This window comes from Heterodontus francisci, chromosome 30 (assembly GCF_036365525.1).
Source record: "Heterodontus francisci isolate sHetFra1 chromosome 30, sHetFra1.hap1, whole genome shotgun sequence".
Classification (NCBI taxonomy): Eukaryota; Metazoa; Chordata; class Chondrichthyes; order Heterodontiformes; family Heterodontidae; genus Heterodontus; species Heterodontus francisci.
The window spans coordinates 34,757,279-34,776,715 of record NC_090400.1 but is presented as its reverse complement, the minus strand read 5'-3'; the positions used below and the strand labels follow the sequence as shown (position 1 = coordinate 34,776,715).

Below are 19,437 nucleotides of genomic sequence, written 5' to 3'. Positions count from 1 at the left end.
GAAACAGGCCCTTCGGCCCACCGAGTCTGTGCCGACCATCACCCACCCATTTATACTAATCCTGTATTCCTACCACATCCCCACCTGTCCCTATATTTCCCTACCACCTGCCTATATTAGGGGCAATTTATAATGGCCAATTTACCTACCAACCTGCAAGTCTTTTGGCTGTGGGAGGAAACCGGAGCACCCGGAGAAAACCCACGCAGACACAGGGAGAACTTGCAAACTCCACACAGGCAGTACCCAGAATTGAACCCGGGTCGCTGGAGCTGTGAGGCTGCAGTGCTAACCACTGCGCGCACTGTGCCGCCCCAACGCATCTGTTGTACAATACTTAAGCTGTTCAAAAAGAATAGTCCAAAATTTTTGCAGTCCTTTTTATGATCTTTTAACTGAGTTTTTGATGAAACATAATTGAACTTCATGGAGTCTCTCTTTGCAGCTTCATTGTTGAAATAGGTGATTAAAGTAGGGAAGTCAAGTCTTCAGGTTACCACTGAGCTCTTGTACAGGGTTTCCAAAAACAGGTTTTAATGCCCAAAATTGAAGGTGCACTAAGTACTGGTGGGTATACTAAAGAACAATTTGGCACAATGCATATTGGAATTTGGACAACAGTAAAGCATCTTTGGCTCAGCCATTAGAGATAAAGTTTTGCCATCTCTCCCATTTTACAAACTAGCAAAAAATAAGGTAATTGCTGATGCCATTATGGCTATAGGAAATTACATCACTATAGAGAGCTGGCTGGGCTGCACTCATGTTCCTAATCCTTTTGAAATGCAGATATATCTAGATATTTTCAAATACTGTACATTACCTATGACACAGTCAAAATAGTCTGTTACAACTGAAGTCGATTTTAAATTCATATTCAATCTGTCTACAGTAGTCAAAAATGATCTACCCCAAAATATTCCTTTATTAATGTACAATGCAACTTAATTCTACCACATTATAGTCCGTTGTTTTCTAAACTGCACAGGCAGTGTGGTAGTTTGAGAAAACATGGTTTGTTAATTTTTAGCGTTCCTGCCAAAATACAGAAAATGAATGCTTCCAGCAGATTTTTCTTGATATAATCTTCATATGGTTATTTATTGGTTCAAGTGCCCTGAAAGCTGTTTAAAATCCTCCGCTAGAACAATATTTATCAAGAATACCTTCTATGATAAAAATCGGAACATAGGAACATGGAGCAGGCCATTCAGCCATTGAGCCTGCTCCACAATTCAATTAGATCATGGCTGATCATCTACGTCAATCCCATTTTCCCGCATTATCTCCATAGCCCTTGATGTCATATGTCTCCAGAAATCTATCAATTTCTGTCTTGAACATGCTCAGTGATTGAGCTTCTGCAGCCCTCTTGGTTTGGAAGTCCAAAGATTCACCACCCTCTGAGTGAAGAAATTCCTCCTTATCTCAGTCTTAAATGGCCTACCTTTTATTCTGAGATTATGTCCCCAGGTTCTAGACTCACCAGCCAGGGGAAACATCCTATCTACATCCACCTTGTCGCACCCTGTAAGAATTTTGTAAGTTTCAATGAGGTAACCTCTCATTCTTCGAAACTCTAGAGGATACAGGCCCAGTTTCCTCAATCGCTCCTCATAAAACAATCCCACCACCCCAGGGATTAGTCTGGTGAACTTCCGTTGCACTCCATGTATGGCAAATATATCCGCCTTTAGAATAAGGAGACCAAAACTGTACGCAATACTCCAGGTGCGGTCTCACCAAGGCTCTATACAATGTAGGTAACATTCTGCTTTTTAAATGCCTTTTTTGTCTATTTTACTAACCAAGATGGTTCTGTGTTATGATAGGTCATTGACAATTTATATGATCTGTGTAATGATTTTGAATATTTGCAGGTAAGTAGTGGAGGAGTAAAAGAACAGAACTGCAGTTACATTAAACGAAAAATGCAACTTAGCTGGAACAATGAGTCTTTTTGTGCTCAAAATTGATGTACCAGTTGAGAGACAGAGTCTAGGTTTTTGCCCACATTTTCTGAATACTGAACCTCCTCTACAAATTAGGTTACCTAGTGAAGGTGTTCACGGAAGTTAACTAATTCCCCATAATGAAGTATAGGAAGCCTTCAGGTTAAGCATCTTGGGCTATCCTTGAGGACATCTAAGTAGCCAATTAAAAAATGAGACAAAGTGCCGAACCTTTGTTCATCCTTGTTGATGAATAGTACAAGGGGGGACAAAAGCTTGCATATGGATTAAAACTTTTATTTTGGAAGTTAGAACTCATGGCATCTGTATAAGGGAGGGTATTGATTTTAAACAAATATATTAGGATCTTGCGCTAGCTTCAGCTTGTATTTTCTGTCTTTATTGATGGATGTGGCTATGGAATTAATGCTTGTTTCCTTTCAATTGTCAAGATTTTTTCCTGCTTTTATTTCAGGAAACAAAGCCGGTCATAATAGAGCCCTCTTCAATAATGAATTTAGTGAAAAGCCAGCACCCACTGCATACTGTGGATCAGGGTGAAGATAAGCCTGGAGTGCAGAATTCCTTCAGTTCTGCAGATGAAAAATGTTTCGACAACATATCAATTGCATCTGAAGCATCTGAGAGCACTGGCACTGGTAACTTGATTTTTAGTTTTTAGGTTGTACAATACAGTTATTTTGAAACCTGAACATTTTTTAATATTACTGCACACATTGGAACAAGGTGCAAGTGTCAGAAATTCCCTTTGGATACAAAATTTATACAATAAATGTAACAACTGAAATATAACTGACAAACTAGCAAGTGTATTAAGATGTCTGATCCAAGTTGTATAATTATCAAGCTCAGTGTGAATCTGGCATGTTGTTATTGTTTATGGTTTTGGTCGGGTTCTGTTATAAAGAAACAAATAATAATTGTGCTTAAAATAGCAATGTACCTTTAGGGACCTGTGCAGGTGCACAATGTTGAACAGCTGGTGTTGCTGACCAATTAGCTCCAATTCATTGAGTTAGGGTCATATAGGCTGTTCTGGCTGTAGTGTAGAGGGGTTTAAGGACCACTGAGTAAGACAATACTATTGTGACAGGAAGCAAAAGACTTTTTGAGCACAGCATGTTTTGCAAGGATGTAGATGTAGGCTGGAAAATAACTGCTGCTTTCAAGAACGGCATGATTGGTGAAACTGTGTGAATGAATGTGGATGTCTGTGATAGATTGAGATTTAATGGCCAGAATTTTACCGTATAAAAACGGGAGTCCACCGAGGCGTAAAATGGCGGGGGATGACGTTGGGTCGGGTCCCCGACGTCATGACGCCCAAATCCCATTTTAAGCTGGGCAGACGGCGGGCGAGATTGAGCTGCCGCTCACCATCCACTTGGAGGCAATTAAAGGCTAATTGAAGTTGTTAATAAAGCACCTGACGGCCATTTTACACCGACTGTCAAATTTTATGGCAGTAAAACAAGTCGAAGGAGGTGTCAGGAACCCGACAACTTGAAAAGAGCAGCAGACAGTGTCTCTGTGAAGGAGTTGGAGGTACTTTTGTTTGGATCATTGACATTTCTTTGTGTGACTTTTAAGCTTGGGGTTATTTCTGTTGGTTCAGCAGGGGTCATCTGAGTGTTAGTCACTCCTGGTCGGGTCATAGCAGTATTGATTTATTAGGTGAAGGGGGAGGGGTTGTATGTGCCTGTCCTTACAGCAGGCTGGTAATACCTGAACTAATTGCATCTCTGGAACACATCATCAATGGGAATTGTCCACTCTGGAGGTGGCTCATCTAATGAGGGGATCTACGCCCCAAGGAGGGACAGGAGGACAACTGGCCAGGGAAACTAGCAATCTGCTGGTATAGTTCAGCCCCATAGTGGGGGAGGGAGAGAAGAGGCCCGGGTGCAACCATCTGTCACGAGACAAGTCTACCCTGCAGGCAGGGTCTACTGCCCACGTTTGAGCTTTCTACAAATTTATATTTTTTTTATTTTTTATTTTTATTTAGAGATACAGCACTGAAACAGGCCCTTCAGCCCACCGAGTCTGTGCCGACCAAGAACCACCCATTTATAATAACCCAGTAATCCCATATTCCCTACCAACTACCTACACTAGGGGCAATTTACAATGACCAATTTACCTATGTCAGAGCACCAGTGCTGAAGAAGACTGTGCCTGTTATGGGAGACTGCCACATCTCTGTGAAATGCTGGCAGCAGAGGTCACTTACAATTGCGTGGGTGGCCATCCAATACTGGTCGCAATGAAACTAACAGTCGCTCTGAACGTCTACACATCAGGCTCCTTCCAGGCTTCATCAGGTGACATGTGCGCAGTCTCAGTTATCAGCACATCACTGCATTAAGGTGGTGGCTGATGCCATATTCAGGCATGCCAACCAGTTCATCAAGTTCCAGACGGACTCTGCCAGTCAGGCCTAGAGAGCCAGAGGCTTCAGCACCATTGCCGAGTTCCCCATGGTCCAAGGCATAATTGACTGCACACATGTTGCCAGTAGAGTACCTACAGGTCAGTCAGGGGCCTTCATTAATCGATGTGACTACCATAAGGGTATATTGCAGACTTGTGCTCGTTATCTTGGATGCTGTCACGATGCGTTCATTCTCTGGAACTCCCAGGTGCCAGCACTATTCAGTCCTCCTGAATGCCTGCAAGGATAGATACTTGGCGACAGGGGTTACCCACTGAAGACATGGCTGATGGCGCTGGTAAGGAACCCATGGAATGAAGCCAAGGAACGGTACAATGTGAGCCATGCGACTACAGAGCCACCATAGAGCAGACCATAGGTCTTCTGAAAATGAGATTTAGGTCTCTGGATTGCTCAGGTTGGTGCTCTACGGTCCTCCTCAGCAAGCAGCAATGCCTCCTCCTCCACACTAATGATAAATGCTAGATTTGGCACACCGCCTCCAGTCTGTGCCCTCTCACATAGAGCATTGCTACCCAACCTGAACCCGATGGGACCCGACTATGTGGCGGGTTCGGGTCGGGTTACTCTTCCGGGTCTGGCATTCGGGCTCTGGTCGGATTGGGCCGGGTCGGACGCAGTGGCAGTGCTGCCTTTTGGTTAGGGAGGGAAAGGGAAGTAAGAGTAAGCGTCATTAATTTCTGGGAGTCGAGTCAGGTCTGGCGCGGGAGAAAACCAAAGGACTCGGGTTCGGGTTAGATGTGGTTGGCTCGGACCCAGGTTGGGTTTAAATTGTATACCTGAGCAGGCCTTTACTCTCTCGGTCATTCTGGGCCCTCTTCTCCTGAACAGACACATGACTATCATTTAAGTTCCTTGACTTGAAGGAGCACTCGCTCATCCCTTGTGCTGCACGCTCCCTCTGGGACCATTGCCATTCAAGTGTACAGTTGGCACGCTTCTGGTCCATTGTGCGGCTCAGATGTGCGCATGCACATGGCCCATAACAGGGCTCCAGTCATTCACTCCAGATGGATGGCTTCAAGTTTGCAGCATCAGCACCTGGATACCCACCCATATGAGTACAACGCAACAAGAACTGAGGCATGCCCCTTACCCTGGCAAAGTGGAGAAGGTCATTGACCCATTTGTGGCATTGTATCCATGTCCTCCTGACTACACTCCTGCTGCTGATGTCCTCAGCAACCTCCATCCAGGCCTTCTTGGTGATCTGGGGAGGCCTCCTCCTTCTGTCTGGTGGGAAGTGGACCTCCCACCTTGCCTCAGCCACCTGGAGGAGGACATGCAGGAAGTCATCGGTGAACCTTGGGGCCATGCGATTGGCTCTCTCTGCCATTGCTGCAAGCGGGTTCTGGCCCTCCAAAGGCTTTATGGAAAATGACGGTGGGTCGCCCCTTTAAATTGCAGGATGCTCCTGTTCCCTTCAGCCTGGTATTTAAGTGACAAGACCGCTCCTGTTCTCAGCCTGGGATCTAAGTGACAGGACAGCTCCTGTTGCCCAGTCTGGTATCTGTCTGTTATTGCATTGTTGCTCCTCCCACCATCCTCTGAGAAGCAAGCAGCCTTCTTCGAGCCACTAAAGGTGCTGACAGCCCTTTTAAATGGTTGTCAGCACCTTCTGTGGGCTTTTGCCCCACACCCGCCAATGCTGACCTTTTTCCCCCGCAGCGCCTTTTCTATTCAAAAATCTGCCGGCAAGACGCTAATTGGTTACTTAGCGCTCGATCGCGATGGCAGCTGAGCACGGAGCAGAAGTGACTTCAGCTCCCCCTTCCGCCTCCAGGACCGTGGACCGGGACAGGAAAAATTCTGGCCCATGTTTCAGCTTGTTCGCATCTCTGGTGTTTGCAATTCATCTCTTCTCAGCTCAGTCTACAAATATAATAGCAGAAGTGCCAAGAAAAATTGCATCCAGTGGCTTTAGAGCCTAGCACTGTTTTATAAATAATGCAGTAGCATGTCAGTGAAGATATATGTGAATCAATCACATTCATTGTCCTCATTATAAGTCCTGAGTGTGTCATAATCCTGAAGCAAGCAGACATTTTTATCTGTCACTCAAGTACAAAATAAGTTTGTGTACAAAGTTTTTTTTTTGCTGGTACTGTTTGGTTAAATGAATAAACCGGAAGCCCTTTTGAAATGTCTATAAAAGGTAAGAAAACTTGATTTAATTATTTGTTATTGAATCCGATGCTCACTGAAAAGCTTCTAATGTCAACATTCGGATATCCACAGGACAAAAGACTGCATTAAGTATAGAAATATTTAAAGCCACCAGGCACACTGGCCACCTTCATCTAAGAAAATGCTGACCAAAAATATGTCAGTTTTTTGCAATATGCAGGCCACCTGCAGGTAGCACGTGACACTACTGCTTTATCTTGGAGTTCATTTGCCTGCCATCCATTTTAAGGAGGCTGTGTTGATATGTTCAAGTATTTTGATGGATTGAACAAAATCAAAACTCTACTTTTTTATTTAGTAAGAGTATGTTTTGCTTTCAAAGCAGATTAAAATCTGAAAATAATGTTTCCTTTTCTTTCAGGTTTATACCAGTCTAGTCCAGCTGGTACTGATGCTTGCTTTGCTAGACAGCACAACAGTTTGGACAATAATGGTCAATGTTTCCTGGCCGCCAATGGGAACATGTTAGCACACCTTGGCCCACAGAAACCAGGAGCTATTGATAACCAGTCACTTGTAATGCAAGGATCTGTGAAGGTATGGATACAGTATCTGTATAGATAGAACATCCTTAGATTTACTATGATGAACTTTGCAGTTTTCAGAATGTTAAATTTAATGTTGCATAACTTGTTAATTTCAGACTAAATATTCAGAGAATGCACAGATCCATGATTCTTGGTAATTGATTTTTAAATATGATGGATGCTGCACAAAATGTTCCGAGATCTAGTCATTTTGACAGCTCAATATCATTTTCACTCATGTAAACATTAGCAAACCAATAACCAACATGTACAATTCATATGAGATTTAAATGAGTGGAGATGTAAGGTACAGCAGAGCTCTTATAGCAGAGGTAAAGAAACAGGCTTCTGATCTGATATTTCACTCAACTCCAGCTGCTGCTGCTTTCCAATCAGTTTAAATCTTTGCATTTACCAAAGGAAGCCACAAGGAGATATTATTAAGATGGTGGAATGAGGAAAAAGATTGCAGATGGTATTCAATGTCAGTAAATATGCAGTGGTATATTTTTGTTAAAACAAAATATATATTCTATGAATGGCAGAAAGCTGGGCAATGTCTAAGGGTGGCATGATTTGGGATTCATGATCATAAGGCCTTAGAAGCTGTATTTCAAGTGGATAAGGACATAAATGAAGCTAACAGAATACTGGATGGAATTCACTACAAGGATGAATAATTGAAGCAGAGTCCATGTTGGCATTTAGGAATAAGTTAGATGGGGCAGACATTATGATGACTGCTTGTGTGGAGGATAAACACCACGGAAATTAGTATTGTAAATTTTATGGCGACTAACTTCCAGAGGTACTCCACTTTTCCATACCAAGATCAACTGTGACCTTAATTTCACAAGGGCACAACATTTATCTACGGTATTTTACCATTCACAGTAGAAATGGTACACTTTCAACTCGGCAGCCTTCTGACACGAGGCTGAGGTACCACGCGATATTTCGCGTGGGAGCTCATTTAAATAGTGGGGGCGGAGCGGCTGCCTCCGATGACGTGTAGGGGCGGCCACCGCACAGGCGCTGGCGCCATTTTTAAAGGGCTTTAAGCCCTTAGAATTACTCTCATTTTTAAAGGTTAAAGTTTTATTTAAAAATAAGATGTGGATGCCTTTTTCCTTACCTGAACTTTACCCCCTAAACTTCTGTCGTTTGGCCGATAACACCTTCACATCCAATAAAAATTGATTTCCCCGCTCCTCCACCCCTTCCGCCCTGAAATTTTTATTACTTCCCCCCTCCCCACCGGGTTTTCGCCTTGGAACTCCACGTGGAGTTCCAAAGGCGCACAGAGCATGAATGGCAGCTGTAAAACCGGAGTGGGACGGCCGCCGCCTGTGGATAATTACATTTACATCTTATTAACATTCATTTACATATGGAGTTGAAGGGCCTGCCGGCGGGAGGGCTGCACTGATGTGCCCCCGCTGCCAAAAATATGCGGCAGGCCCTTCTCAACGTTGCGGGTCGAGGCGGGCCTTTCCCTACCGAATTTTTCTGGCCCCTGCGCCACAAACCGTGTGTCGAGGGGCTGGGAAAATTCAGTCCATAATCTTTTTTTTTAAAAAAAAAGCCTTATTGCCCTCGGATTGAGGGTACAGCAGCAAATTTGAAACAGCAGTCTGATTTGATTGCAAACATAATTTGTTTTGAAAATTATGAAAATAACTGTTAGGGTGTCATCTATCAAATTTGTTAGCTCAGCAATTTAAAACTAAACTTAAACCAGATTTTAATTGAGCTTCATAAGAATTTTCACCACATCATACTCTGCAGCCTTTGACACAGTTGACCACACCGTTTTCCTCTAAGCCCTCTTTTCTGTTGTCCAGTTGGGTGGGATGCCCTTGCTTGGTTCCATTCCTACCTAACCAGTTGTAGCCAGAGAATCACCTGCAATGGCTTCCCTTCCTGTTCCGGCACTGTTACCTTATGAGCCCCCTAAGGATCTATCCTTGGCCCCACTTATTTCTCAACAACATTTTGTCGCTTGGTGACACCATCTGAAACCACATCATCAGGTTCCGCATGTATGCTGACGACACCCGGGTCTACCTAACCACCTTGCAAGCCCCCATTTCCTGTGATTAGTCACTGCTTGTCCAACAGCCAGTATTGGATGAGCAGAAATTTTCGCCAATTAAATATTGGGAAGACCTGAAGTCAGTGCCTTCTGCCCCTGCCCCAAATTACATTCCCTAGCTATCTGAGGCTGAACCAGACTGTTTGCAACCTTGCCGTCCCACTTGACCGCGAGCTGAGCTTCTTGCATCCAAATTGCTTGTATCAATGGAAAACAAAAGATGACCCAGCACAGAATACTGGGGTACAGCACTAACTAAATTCTGCCATTTCAAAAAGCATTCCAGTTTTGCTTTCTAGCCTCCAGCTATCCCTTTATCTTTGTGGATAATGCAGTATTTCCCTGAAGACTTTCATAATCTTTGTTACGGTTGGTCATGCAGTCTAATTTGATATCAACTGATTTCAATATTATTCCTACAGTTCCTAAGTCAAGATCATTTATGCATGAACACCTGTGAAATGCCATAGGTCCCTTTTTTAAGGTTACTGTATCATTTTACTATGTATGAAAATGTCTACAGTTGTCATCTTTTTGTAAATTTTAATAAATGGCATTTTTTTTTTCTTGTTGAGGCTCCTACATTAACTTTAGAGGGTGGACGTCTGAAACGGAACCCAGTTTTGGTTCGAGGCAAAGACTATGAAATTGTCCCAGAGCCTGTGTGGAGGGCATTATATCATTGGTATGGGGCAAACCTGTCTCTACCAAGGCCTGTAAGTTATCTTTACCTTTGAATTTGTTTTCAATGTTTTTAAATGTTGAAATTGTTGAGTAGTTAACCTACATACTTACATAGGCATTCAGTTTTGTGGATTTTTTTCAGAAAATATTTGCAAGTATTTTAGGATTTTTATGGACTTGAGTAAAAATGTGCTCTTTTTCTGAAAAAATAGACTTTTAAAATAAACTTTTAATCATAAATTTATTTTGAAATGATTTGTTTATTTACACAGAACTATATCCCAAAATAAAAATGTATTTTAATCCATTGAGGTATTTGTTTAGAATGGAACTGTTTTGATGGTTTGTTTAGGAAGCATGAAAAGGTTGCCATCAATTGATATAAAAGCAAAATACTGCGGATGCTGGAAATCTGAAACAAAAACAAGAAATGCTGGATTCACTCAGCAGGTCTGGCAGCATCTGTGGAAAGAGAAGCAGAGTTAACGTTTCGGGTCAGTGACCCTTCTTCGGAACTGACAAATATTAGAAAAGTCACAGATTATAAACAAGTGAGGTGGGGGTTGGGCAAGAGATAACAAAGGAGAAGGTGCAGATTGGACCAGGCCACATAGCTGACCAAAAGGTCACGGAGCAAAGGCAAACAATATGTTAATGGTGTGTTGAAAGACAAAGCATTAGTACAGATTAGGTGTGAATATACTGAATATTGAACATCAGCAAGTGCAAACCTGAAGAAAAACAACCTGAAAAAAACAGTGGGTGAGCAAACTGAACAAACTAAGATGAACTGAAATAAATACAAAAAAAGTTTGTAAAAAATGTAAAAAGGAATGCCAAAAAAAAAAAGGAAGAAAAAATAACTAAAAATGACTAAAAATGAAAGTAAAGTGGGGGGCTGTCATGCTCTGAAATTATTGAACTCAATGTTCAGACCGGCAGGCTGTAGTGTGCCTAATCGGTAGATGAGATGCTGTTCCTCGAGCTTGCGTTGATGTTCACTGGAACACTGCAGCAATCCCAGGACAGAGATGAGAGCAGGGGGGAGTGTTGAAATGGCAAGCAACCGGAAGCTCAGGGTCCTGCTTGCGGACTGAGCGGAGATGTTCCGCAAAGCGGTCACCCAGTCTGCGCTTGGTCTCCCCAATGTAGAGGAGACCACACTGTGAGCAGCGAATACAGTATACTACATTGAAAGAAGTACAAGTAAATCGCTGCTTCACCTGAAAGGAGTGTTTGGGGCCTGGGATAGTGAGGAGAGAGGAGGTAAAGGGACAGGTATTACACCTCCTGCGATTGCAAGGGAAGGTGCCCTGGGACGGGGACGAGGTGGTGGGGGTAATGGAGGAGTGGACCAGGGTGTCGCGGAGGGAACGATCCCTTCGGAATGCTGACAGGGGAAGGGAGGGGAAGATGCGACTGGTAGTGGCATCACGCTAGAGGTGGCGAAAATGGCGGAGGATGGTCCTTTGGATATGGAGGCTGGTGGGATGAAAAGTGAGGACAAGGGGAACCCTGTCACGGTTCTGGGAGGGAGGGGAAGGGGTGAGGGTAGAGGTGCGGGGAATGGGTCGGACACGGTTGAGGGCCCTGTCAACCACAGTGGGGGGAAATCCTCGGTTGAGGAAAAAGGAGGTCATATCAGAAGCACCGTCATGGAAGGTAGCATCATCAGAGCAGATGCGTCGGAGACGGAGAAACTGGGAGAATGGAATGGAGTCCTTACAGGAGGTAAGGTGTGAAGAAGTGTAGTCGAGGTAGCTGTGGGAGTCAGTGGGCTTATAATGGATATTGGTAGACAACCTATCCCCAGAGATGGAGACAGAGAAGTCGAGGAAGGGAAGGGAAGTGTCAGAGATGGACCATGTAAAGGTGAGAGAAGGGTGGAAATTGGAAGCAAAGTTGATAAAGTTTTCTAGTTCGGGGCGGGAGCAGGAAACGGCACCGATACAGTCATCAATGTACCGGAAAAAGAGTTGGGGGAGGGGGCCTGAGTAGGACTGGAACAAAGAATGCTCGACATATCCCACAAAAAGACAGGCATAACTAGGACCCATGCGGGTACCCATAGCGACACCTTTTACTTGAAGGAAATGCATGGAGTTGAAGGAGAAGTTGTTCAATGTGAGAACAAGTTCAGCCAGGCGGAGGAGGGTGTTGGTGGATGGGGACTGGTTGGGCCTCTGTTCCAGGAAGAAGCGGAGAGCCCTCAAACCATCCTGGTGGGGGATGGAGGTGGAGAGCGATTGGACGTCCATAGTGAAGAGGAGGCGGTTGGGACCAGGAAACTGGAAATTGTCAAAATGACGTAGGGCGTCAGAAGAGTCACGGATGTAGGTGGGATGTAGGCCTGGTCCAATCTGCACCTTCTCCTTTGTTATCTCTTGCCCAACCCCCACCTCACTTGTTTATAATCTGTGAATTTTCTAATATTTGTCAGTTCCGAAGAAGGGTCACTGACCCGAAACGTTAACTCTGCTTCTCTTTCCACAGATGCTGCCAGACCTGCTGAGTGAATCCAGCATTTCTTGTTTTTGTGCCATCAATTGATACCAGTCTTAACAGTGCAAATGAGGAAATGTTTTTTCCTTTTATTTGCTCTTACAATGAGAGCAACTCTGATAAGACAATATTGCCCTTTCCTATTTGGCCTGATGGCATTGAGAGTCAGTGAGTCTTGTGAGGCTAGAGCGTCATGTAGACCAGAAGTTGACAGATCCCTTCCCTGAAGGACAGTAACAAAGCAATAGGTTTTTATAACAATCCGCCAGATTTTTATTGCTTTTTTTGAGTTCCAACTCTCTCATTGCTAGGTTTAGATCACAGTTTATCACAGTGGGATTTAAACTCTCAATTGGGTTGCTAGTCCAGTCTCGTAACTACTAGGCTACCATGCTGTATTTTCCATTCATGATAATGTACTTTCCACAGATGTTTAAGGTACCCTAAGGTGGATGTTTGAGAGGTCTATGAAAAGCAAACTGTAGTATTGTACCTTAACTTCAAAACCCTCAACTTCTCTATAATGATTTAGTCAGGGAATAATTTTCCATTTTCATCTTGAAAGCCTGTACTTTCATTTCCCTCTGAGGAAAAACAAGAGAGAGTAAATTAGTTTTTGGTTGCTGGAGTTGAGCAAATTGGCATGTTATATATACTATTCTATTCTAAAATAATTCAATCATATAAGTGAAAAATTTTTGAATATATAACTGCCTGAAACGAATGATGATTAGTTTCATGTTGAGTTTAATAATTTGATGATGCATAATCGCCAACATAATGATTTAAAAATTTAGCACTGTCAGAGTATAAAACTGCCAGTATTAGAAGTTTTCAGTTTTTGAGCAATGCAGGAATATTTGTATTTTTGTTCTCCCCCCCCCCCCCCCACGGCCTTGCGATATTTTGCTTTGCTTAATGATGAAGATGTTTGCAAAAGTCTGAGATATTCCATATAGTATTGCTGTTATGCTGTCTTTTCATGAAGCAAATGGTTACTCCAATTCACTGCCTCTGGCACTTTTTATCCAAACTATGCAAATAGTGCATAGAAATTTGGGAGCTTCTTTGTGGCTTCAGATCATTTGTTGTAATTATGCTATCAGAACATAATTTTCATTTTTCTATCATAATTAGGTAATTAAAAACACAATGAGTAATCAAGCAGAGCTGGAATTGTTTCCTCGCTACCTACTTTTCTTGCGTCAGCAACCAGCCACGCGTACGCAACAGTCCAACATCTGGGTGAATATGGGTATGATGAGCCTGAGAACATTTCCTCAACATGCACCCAGAGGTAATGCAAGACTACAGCAAGAAAGGGGAGCTATGAGCTCTCTAGTTGCTGAATTCCAATTCCATCTGCATTAAATTTTCAACCCAGGACTATAGTTTCTTTTTGAGGTTTTCTCAAACTCCAGATGATCGCTCAAGGCTGCTTGTTCAGGAAAAATGATAGAAATAACAAAGCTACAATTGCATGGACTTTTTGAATATGTTTTTTTTAATATAAAACATCACTTGTGTTTGGGGGTCCACAAACTGAAGGCAGTGTGAACACAAATTGATTATCTAAGAACCAGCGACCTTATCAAGAACACATAAACAGAATGGTCATTGAACCAACACAGTGTGATCTGTGTAACCTAATTCCATCATTAACTGTGAAGTGGACAAACTATCAGGAAAAGAAGTTATCAAAATATAAGTTGATTATACAGTTAGCTGAAACGTACAGAACTCTGGCTGCATTTACATTGCTTGTAGTGGGTCCAGTGCTTTGTGTGCTTGTTTCTATCCCTGAACAACGGTTTTGTTCTTTGACCTTCCAAGTCTTACCCAACATTGATTTTTATGAGATTGAACTCTGGATTAAATTTACCAATCTACTTTCTTGCTGTAACCTTACATCAGTACCTCATAATTTGTGATTTAACTGATTTTATTATTATTATACTCCAGCTTTCACCAGCAGTGTCCCTAGCTGTAGTCTTTTGTAATTTACATGCTCAAAGTTCCCCAGAGAATTATTATTAAACAGTCAAATTCTTAACTAATTAAACTTTTAGCCTTTACTGTGTTCTTCTGAAGGAATTAATTTACAATCCTGTTGAACTTTGGAAATTTAGCTATTTGTGAAAAAAGAATAGTCATTTAATTTTTTTTGTTTTAATTTTAAATTGTCCTCTTCCTCATTGCCCCAGATTGTCATTACCAGATCTCTGGCAACCCTACACTTCAACTGGATTTGTGTAAGATTTTGTGGGGTTTGTAGTTTTCCTCCATTCTCCCTTTGGGGAAGAGCTTTGCCTGTACTGAAGGGCATTCTCTGATGATTTGACTGAGATTTGGACCTGTCTTTGTAAGGAATTTTCAGTGTAAACCTGCATTATTTTATTATGTGCTGAAATACAATTTGCTCATCCATTATGCCATTGGTTTAGTAGTTTTTGACCTTCAAAATTGAGTTCATGCAAGGGCACCAAACAACAAATGCAGTATTAAAGGAGATTGACTTTGGTTCCTGTTATCAAATAGAAAATTCTGACCTTAATGGATGTGTTTAGCTGGCTTCAAGCACCACAATTTGATTTAAAATTACAGTAATAAGATGCTATGCTTTAATTGTTTTTTTCCATAAAATCTACTTTGTCATACAGAAAATTTCTTCTAATACAATTCTGTTTTATTAGCTATCTTTTATTAGCAATTATATTAATTAACGAACCAGTCTGAATCCTGTGACAGTTGAATCATCTGCTTTCTGATTAATTGAAATTGCTATATTAAATCATTCTTCTAGTATGTTTCTATGGAAAAGAATCAACATAATGGAATTTTAATTATCAATATATACATTAGATGGTTTTATATCACTGACTTGGAAATGAGAGATCATCACTATTAATGGACTGCAACAAATATATGGCACTTATTTGATACTCTGCTTGATAATTGAGTACTTTACAAGAATTGAAACAAAGTGTATGAATAGTATTGCCAGTGGGTAGCCTTATTGTTACAGTTCTTCCCAACCAGGCTGTAGTTGAAATGGGTTTGATCTATTTTAAGTCTGGATAGTTAGTGAAGCTCATAATGGCAGTATGTAAAGGAAGACTGGCCTTCTCTAACTTAATTTGTTAGCAGTATAACTTACAGTGACATCTCGCAAAGTGCCAAATTCAATGCTTATGGAGAAGTGGATGCTCAACTACAGTCTCTGGTAGCATTTAAGTGTTGAATTATTTTGTATTATGGCTTGTATGCTTTCATCTTAAAGTACTTGTTATGAATTTAGGAAATGTACCTTCACCATCCTCTCCAATGAAACGTGTGTTAGCTTACACTGGCTGCTTCAGCCGTATGCAAACAATAAAAGATATACATGAATACTTATCTCAGCGGCTTCGAATAAAGGAGGAAGACATGCGGCTGTGGCTGTACAACAGTGAGGTAAAACAATACTTTTTAATATTCTGTCCATGGATTGCATTATGTTGGGATGGTCATACAATATGATGCACAATTTTGTTATTTTGTTTTGTAGAACTACCTTACACTACTGGATGATGAAGATCACACGTTAGAGGATTTAAAAATTCCAGATGAGCAGCACTTGGTGATTGAAGGTAAAGACCATGTTTTTCAAGCACAACGAAGATCACTGAAATTAACTGATGCATTTGGTAATCCAGGGTCCAAATGAATTTTTCATTTGTGAATCATGGTCTAAATCATGGGAACTAATTCAGGTCTTCAACATTTCTTTCCTTATTACACAGTAAAATAATTTTAAACATGTTTTTGGACTTAGAGATAGAAATTATTTCCTCCAGCTTACCATTTATACATAATTATTATTAGGTTATTTATATTTAAAGTACAGTGATCATCTAATGTTTTGTTTGCATGGGACTACCAAAGTTACAGCAAATCTTGTTCCCTCACTGATGCCTTAATTGAAATTTTTATATCGTATCCCCCACGATACGGTATTTGAGGATCTGAACTTTACTTGGTGAATGTGAATAAAGAGCTTACTGAGAAGCTCAGCTAAGGTAATATGCTACAAACAGTTTGATTTATATTTAAATGCTCCAGTTAAAGGAATATGCCAAAGAATTCTCAATAGAACCATGTTTTTGAGCCACATATATCTGTATTTTTCAGCATGTTGGAAACTAAGTTGACACTTAACTGTTTCATGGGGCATTTCAAGTTCACATGTAGTCTGTCAGGGTGGTTGCAGCCATTACATTCAAACTACACTCATTGTGGAAGTCCTTGAACCTTAATTCCACTATCCAGCCCTTCTGCAACTTTGAGTGGTGAGCGAAGTACAGATCAGCTTTTTATATTAGTAATATACTGTTCCCTACTGTCCTCAGCAAGTTGTGTCTTTCTGCTTTTCATTTTTTGTCCAATAAACTTGGAGGTACTGGGGCATGATTCTTTGCACAATAATTTTTTTTGTTCTCTGGAGTTTTTCTCATTAGACTTTCTAATACATTATTAAATAATATATATATATATTATATATGGTATACTATTCCTCTCTGAAATCCAATGAATTCTGCACACTGTGGACCAAATCACATGGAACAGCAATGTTTCAGTTTAAATCGCTTGATTCGATCACGAGTCTGCTATTGTCTGGCATATAAGCTTTGCTGATTTTTTTTAAAATTCCAGAGATAGGACAAAATACCTGTATAATTGGTTAACACATTGGCTGGAGTAGGTTTTAAAAGCCTTTGTGTTGCTGCCTTGCAGAATGCTCCAGCATTTGACACCCTACATATGCAGTTCATGTTGGTCTAATTAGCCCATGTTTTCTTCACTGGGCATGCATTTTCAAACAGTTGCAATCGTACAGCCACAGATATGTTTCATGATTATTCCGTTTGCTGTGCTGTTGAAACTGTCAGAATAACTTTGCAGTTCACAGTAAAATTCAAATAACTAGGATCCAAGTCACAAAAGATTATTTAACTAGGAATGTAGGAACTGCTAGACAAAAAACACAACCAAGGCCCATCTAGTTTACTTCTTACCATGCTGGTAGGTGCATAATACAGCAATATTGGAGTATTTGACTAATCATAGCAATCAGTCTCTGTCAGTTAGTCTACAATAGACCCAGACACAAGGTGAAGAAAACCCAGAGTGTGGAAAGTTTTGGGAACCACTTGTCCAAAGTCACCTTCTCTTCCGAAGCACACTACATTTACTAATTAAATATTTGCACGTAACATAGTGCCGACATTTTGAACTTAGCCAGGTCAAACATTTTTAATTAAAAGCCTGAGAATTTACTCCAAGCCTTAACCAATGAATTTACATACTGACATATACCATGGCCTCCACAAGTATGAATACACCCATTTTAAGGTCTATAATCAGATCTGTCTTCATTGCTTTCTGCAGTTGGAGATGATGTATATTGAATTAGCTGATCATCCATTTAATCGTCATTTGGGATCATTCCTACACAAATCGAAATTTTCAATGCCACAATTAGTGTGGACTGTAGCAAATTTTTCCCATAAGTGTTTAATTTGATGGTGCATTTCCAAAAAAATGAAATTGCCTAATTGAAGTGAACAATTATTTGCCCACCCCCCCCCACCCCCAGTCCCTTTGCATCATAGCAGTCTTGTGCTGGTGGTGTTCTCTTGATTGTAGTAGGGAATTCCAGGATTTTGAATCAGCAACAAAGGAAAGACATTTGTCAGAATGACAAAATATTTCATATGGTGAAGCGTACATTATTTGTTTCTAACTTGCTCTATACATTGTCGCATCTGTATATTTTGGGTGGCGAGTTAACATAATTAAAACTACTAATGTTTTGATTTTAGTGAAATTGTATTAGGTATAGTGTGGCAGAGTACAGAATCTTAAAACTCATGAGCAGTCATTTAAGGTGGACAAGGATAACTCAATTTATATCAGGACCCCACCCCGCCATAAGTTTTGAAAAAAAATCTGCCTGTAGCATGATGGTGCAGTGTGTTTGAATTTCACTGTATTGAACCACAGATTGGTAGATGTTAGTTCAAGCCTGTTTATTCAGAAGCGGTGAATTCCTGATCTCAGCTGTGTTACCATGGAGAGTTATCAAGTGATGACTTGATACTTCCCTACATGGAGGAATGAAAGAATTAGAGGATCAAATTTTCTGGGCTGTTTAACACACTGCCTCCCCCTTCCCAGCAGCCAGCTAAACAGCAACAAAAGCAAAGGAGCAAGAATAGAGCCTATACTCTCTTGTTAGCAATGTCATGCGCATTGAGCGACAGCAGGAGAGAGATGAAAATGAATTGCAAAAAATAAGTTCTACATATTTTGTCCAAACAGACTTTCCACTTACCTAGGTATAAGCATTGTTACAGTACTCTCAGCCTGATATCCTGCATTTCTTATAATAGTTCGCAACAAAGATATGAGTTGGCCGGAGGAGATGTCATTCATTGCAAACAGTAGCAAAATGGACAGACACAAGGGTAGGTACAAATATAGAATTTTAGTTCTTAAGTATAGGTGATATAATTTATTTTACATTGTGGGGTCATTGAGCAAATTGAAGTAGATTTTCATGGTTCAAGATATTTACTTGAATTGCTGGAACTTTAGCCAACAAATCTATTGCTTGGATAATTTATTTTAAACTTATAATAATTGAAGTCCTTCTTTACGATGAAACCAAAGATTTTTCACAAAGGTATGTCAACATGAATAGGAAAATAAACTTTAAAACTGCTTTAAGATGCCAGTTTATGTCTCATTTTAAATATTGGATCTTTTCTTTCTTACTCCCATGAGGATAATTATTTCTCATTGCACTTGCATATTTCATTCAGTTAATTGCAAATCATCTGAATATGGATACACATGTATAAAGATAAAGTCAGTCTGTTTGCTGTTGGCCCCACAATTATCTTTTCCATCACTAATTATTCTAATATGTAGAAAGATATAGCCCAGTGAGGATGGATCCATATAGATGCGAAA

The 19,437-nt window shown here is 40.9% G+C and overlaps 1 protein-coding gene across 4 annotated transcripts in view; it reads left to right on the top strand.

Moving 5' to 3' along the window:
• usp32 (ubiquitin specific peptidase 32) overlaps positions 1-19,437 on the top strand; it is a 257,320-nt gene that overhangs the window by 198,241 nt on the left and 39,642 nt on the right. For 3 of the 4 annotated variants that reach the window (XM_068010356.1, XM_068010355.1, XM_068010359.1), the window contains 7 exons: positions 2,428-2,611; positions 6,977-7,152; positions 9,813-9,953; positions 13,561-13,720; positions 15,722-15,876; positions 15,971-16,052; positions 18,855-18,929. In XM_068010356.1, coding sequence (XP_067866457.1) covers positions 2,428-2,611; positions 6,977-7,152; positions 9,813-9,953; positions 13,561-13,720; positions 15,722-15,876; positions 15,971-16,052; positions 18,855-18,929 — 973 coding nt within the window. The remainder of the gene's footprint in view (positions 1-2,427; positions 2,612-6,976; positions 7,153-9,812; positions 9,954-13,560; positions 13,721-15,721; positions 15,877-15,970; positions 16,053-18,854; positions 18,930-19,437) is intronic. The other variant, XM_068010358.1, reaches the window with a different exon arrangement.